Source organism: Cyprinus carpio, chromosome B3 (genome assembly GCF_018340385.1).
Source record: "Cyprinus carpio isolate SPL01 chromosome B3, ASM1834038v1, whole genome shotgun sequence".
Taxonomy (NCBI): domain Eukaryota; kingdom Metazoa; phylum Chordata; class Actinopteri; order Cypriniformes; family Cyprinidae; genus Cyprinus; species Cyprinus carpio.
In genome coordinates this window covers 5527573-5532689 of record NC_056599.1, presented here as the reverse complement: position 1 = coordinate 5532689, position 5117 = coordinate 5527573, and the positions used below count along the sequence as shown (strand labels likewise).

At 45.7% G+C, this 5117-nt stretch overlaps 1 protein-coding gene across 1 annotated transcript; it reads right to left on the bottom strand.

Annotated features, from left to right (window-relative positions):
- Positions 1 to 863: 863 nt before the first annotated feature.
- Positions 864 to 4487, bottom strand: LOC122136705 (uncharacterized protein K02A2.6-like). Its single transcript, XM_042721132.1, has 3 exons — positions 4343 to 4487; positions 2887 to 3067; positions 864 to 2136 (listed from the first exon to the last, which is right to left on the bottom strand). The coding sequence occupies exons 1-3, from the start codon at positions 4485 to 4487 to the stop codon at positions 864 to 866; spliced, it is 1599 nt and encodes a 532-aa protein (XP_042577066.1).
- Between the last annotated feature and the right edge of the window lie 630 nt (positions 4488 to 5117).

Below are 5117 nucleotides of genomic sequence, written 5' to 3'. Positions count from 1 at the left end.
ATCAAATCGTGATCAAACACTAATCATCTTACACAGTGAAAAATCAGCGCTTCCCCCAGCTCAGTAAGCACGGAGTTGTTCGTAGAACGTTTAAAAACTCACAACTACAACAAACATTCTCACACATACACACAACAAGAAATTAAAGTATAAAACACTTCCCCGTTTCCTGGAATCAAGACCCCACCCTGGGGTCTAAGGAAAGGGAGCAGCCCTGCCAAGTCGGCGTCTTCAAAAACAGCACGTGCACTCCGGTATTTTATCCCAGTTCAAGCAGTCACGACAGTGAAAATCTAACGACGATAGTGCTGACAAGTCCCCTCTGTACAGCAGGTCTTATGAATCACAAGGCCTGAGGAATCCTCGTCGCACAGCACAAATTATTTTAGAGTCCGATAAAGGTACTGGTAAGTTCTTTAAACACAGCACAAACTCGTTTAAGATTCACCGCGTAAGTAATACTGGTACATCCTTTTCCAACAGCGCTGTTTCTCAGAAACATCCATTAACCAAAAGGCTCGCGTTCCTAAAATCCCCCCACTATCTTACTAAACCCAACAAATACGATCTAACTCGCTATCTTCATTGCCGGACAAACCCTAATGGTCTCGAGCAACCCAAAAAGCGTCCCCGTTTTTCCCTCGAACGCGAAAACCAACACCTCATACTTCCCTTTTCCTCTTCACATTGTCTCTTAAATTACCTCTACTCCAGGTGAGTCCAATCAGTCTCTCCTTCCATCAATCTGAAAGAATACGCTGTGTAAAGTTCACGTAGGCAAGATCAAAGCCAATCAAAATGAATAATCCCCCACATTTATTACACTATCCCCTCCCCTCAAATAGACAGGACTCGTCCCCGAGTCACATCAAATTATAGTCCTTAGACCAAGCTGGTGGTTTCCGAGAACGAACTGGCCGACTCCTTTGTGGACATGACTCCAAGATGTCTCCAACTTCTATCCTCTGATCCCCATTCTCCAGCTGCAGCTCACCAGAACCTGTGTCCACAGGAAGAGAACACAAGTTTCTGCCGGAGAGTCCCCCTTCCACAGCAGACTCTAGTATGGAATTTCTTTCCTCCACGCTGGATACAGCAGCCCTCTCCCTGATCTTGACCACCTCTGGAACAGCAGGACTTTGGGCCTTGGAGTGTCGCTCGGCTCTCTCCCTGACCTTGACTGCCTCCGAAACAGCAGGACTTTGGGCCTGGGAGTGTTGCTCAGCAGGCTGACATTCAGTAGTAATTATAGGGCAGGCTGGCCAAGACTCTGAAACAGAACAAGCAACATAAGGCTTCATTCGATTGAAATGCACAACACTCTCAGAACCCCCTTCTACTAGCTGAACTCTATACAACACATCAGAGACCCTTTCTAAGATTTTAAATGGCCCCTTAAAGCGCCTCTGCAACTTAGGGGACACACCACGTTTCCGAGTTTTATTTTGAATCCAAACTAACTCCCCTACTACATAGTAGTGGAAATTCGCTCGAAAATCAGCATGTGTCTTCTGCCGATTTGAAGCCAGATCCTGATGCCTTTTTACGGCTTCTACTACTGTCGATAAGCTCTCAGCTACTCCAGTCACATATTCATTTACAGATTGAAATGTCTGCACATTATCTACCCCCAACATAATATCAACTGGAAGGACCATTTCCCGCCCAAACAACACCTTATATGGTGTAAATCCAGTGCTTGCCTGTATGCTACTACGATAAGCCATCATAACATATGGCAACAACCTATCCCAATTCATCTGATTATCATCCACAAATAATGAGAGCATCGATAGTAGTGTACGATTAAACCGCTCTATTAGCCCGTCAGACTGGGGGTGATAAGGAGAAGTACGCGACTTGTTTATTTGCAACAATCTGCACAGTTCCTTAAACAGGCTAGACTCAAAATTTCTGCCTTGGTCAGAATGCACACTCCTAGGAACCCCATACCGGCACACCCACTCCTCCACCAACACTTTAGCAATAGACTGAGCTTCTTGATTGGGAAGAGGAAATGCTTCAGTCCATTTTGAAAAATAATCACCAACAACTAAAATGTACCTATTTTTATTTGGGGTTTCTGGCAGTGGGCCCAGTATGTCTAATGCCACCCGCTCATATGGGCGGGACACCCTAGACATTTGAAGGGGGGCACAAGGTGCTTTTCCACTATTCTTGCGAGATGCACAATCATGACACTCCCTGCACCATTTTTTCACATCCCCAAACCACCCAGGCCAATAGAAACGATCCTTTACCTTAGCTTGTAACTTCTGAATCCCTAAATGCCCTCCAGTGGTTGTATTATGCAACATAAACAACACCCCTGGAACCAAATTTCTTGGTAAAACCACCTGTATCACAGAAACAGCATCAGAATTAGCAGGAGGTATTCTCACCAACCGCTGATTCTGGACCTGCAATTGGTCCCACACTGGCAAATATTTAACAAGAGCAGGGTTTCCCTCCACTTCCCTACTACTATCCTCTAACCCACTTTTCAGACGAACGAGCAGCTGAATATCAGGGTCCCTTTGTTGAGCCTTAACCAACTCATCCTCACTCCCCGCCAGATCTCTTAAGGTACCCCCCATTCCCTCTGCTTCACTCACTGCCCGAACGGTCACTTGTCCCTTAGGCTGAGGGAAATTACCACCCCCCTCCCTAATGTCTTCCCTGACTAATCCAGGGAGCCTTGACAAAGCATCCGCATTGGCATGCTGCTTTCCTGGTCTATGAATGATTTTATATTCGAAGTTGGCCAGTTGCTCAACCCAACGAGCCAACTGCCCCTCCAACCCACTGAAGTTATGCAGCCAACGCAATGAGCTATGATCGGTTCTCAACACAAACTCCCTCCCTAACAAATAGTGTTTAAAATACTTGGTAAAGGTCACTACGCTCAGGAGCTCCTTCTTTGTGGTGGCATACTTCCGTTCCTGTTTAGTCAAAGCTCTACTAGCGTAAGCCACCACCCGCTCCAAGCCCCCTTCTTCTTGAGACAATACAGCCCCAATCCCCACATCACTAGCATCAGTGTCTAAAATAAAGGGCTTTTTAGGATCTGGATAAGCCAAAACAGGGGCAATAGTGAGACTTCTTTTTAACTGCTGAAAGGCCTCCTGACACTCTTCCCCCCAGCAAAATCTTTTCCCTTTTTCTGTAAGCTGATGTAAGGGGCGAGCGATCTCCGCAAACCCTTTAATAAATCTCCTATAATAAGAGGCCAGGCCTAAAAAACTTCTCACCTCAGTTTGAGTCTTAGGTGTAGGCCAAGCCCGTACTGCCTCTATTTTAGATGGATCTGCCATCACTCCCTCAGCAGAGATAACATGGCCCAAATATCGTACTTGGGAGGCAAAAAGGGTACACTTGGAAGGCTTAACCTTTAGATTAGCATAACGGAGTTTAGAGAGCACCTCATCAAGTCTCTGAAGATGTTCTTGAAAAGTTCGTCCAAAAACAATAATATCATCTAAGTACACTAAACAAGTAGTCCACTGTAAATCAGCCAAAACAACATCCATAAGACGCTGAAACGTACTTGGAGAGTTGCATAACCCAAAACTTAAAACATTAAATTCAAATAAACCCTGACGGGTAATAAATGCAGTCTTGGGTCTATCCTGAGGATCAACTTCCACCTGCCAGTAACCACTTGCTAAGTCTAAAGTGGAAAACCAGCAAGCATTTGTTAAACTATCAAGTGCATCATCAATCCTAGGGAGTGGGTATGCATCCTTCTTTGTAACATCATTTAACTTGCGATAATCCACGCAAAAACGGAGACTGCCATCCTTTTTCCTAACTAACACCACAGGTGCTGCCCACGGACTACATGACGGACGGATAATGTCATTATCTTGCATCTGTTTAATCTGCTCTGCCACTTCCTGCTGGAGGTGCAAAGGAACACGACGAGGGGGCAGTTTAACAGGCTGTGCAGAACCAGTGTCTATCTTATGGGAAGCAAGATGAGTTCTCCCAAGATCAGTATCCCCTTTACTAAATACAAACAAATTACGGTGTAATAAATCCTCAATTGCCCGCATTTGAATAGAGTCAAACTTCTGCTCCCTCAACCCAAAGCGTGACACTAAATAGTCAACAGTCAAAGGAAGGGAGGAAATTGGGTCATTCGGCTCTGTAGTTAACGCACTATCGCCTACCTCTACATCTGGGAAAAAAGTACCAATCTTCATATTTTGCTTTAAAACACAATGGTCATCTGACACATTAACAACTCGCACGGGTACCACCCCTTCCTCAACCTTACAAACCACTCGAGCTACCAAAACATCACACGTTGGAAGCATAAGGGAAAAAGGCTCAACCATACCCTCATAATGTTGTGGCAGCAGTCCTTCCACCTTACCAGGCACAATGACTTCAGTTCGAGGAGGCAACATGACATCCTCCTGCACCCTAACTACTTTGGGTTGTACACTGCCATCTTCACTAAACAGGGGAAGCTTTTTTCCCATTAACCGGCAACATTTCTCCCCCAAATCGATAACTGCCCCAAATTTAGAGAGAAAATCTGTTCCCAGCAGCAATTCTTGGGGGGTAACATCAGCCACCAAAAACTCTGCAATCACAGCCAATGAATCAAACTGGCACACAGTCTGCCAGCGACCCAGAATGGACATCTCTCCACCATTGGCCACAGCTACTCTGCCTCGATAGCCATCTAAGCTAGACCCTCCATTAGTTACATTTAACCAAAACTGCTTGGGAACAATTGAAACCTGTGCCCCCGTATCAATCAACAAACGTGTTTCACACCCACCTATTTTACCTGTCAAAAATACTCCAGCACCGGTTGTAGAAACTGAGGCCAATTTATCTGACGCGGCAGTAGGGGCAGGCATTTGGCCTACTGTGCCTGCCCCTTCCAGTTTCCCTGTAAATAAGGACAATTCCTGCGCAGATGTCTAGTACAACCACATTCCCAGCATGTGTCGGTCCGCAAACGGACCTGTGGCTCCTGTACACTCATCAGGGGAGTGGCAGATGCAGAGACCGGACTATTCTTCACCTGCATATCCTTTACAGTAACCTGTAACGCTTTAACTTCTTGACGCAATTCTTCCACCATGCCCAGTAAAACTTCG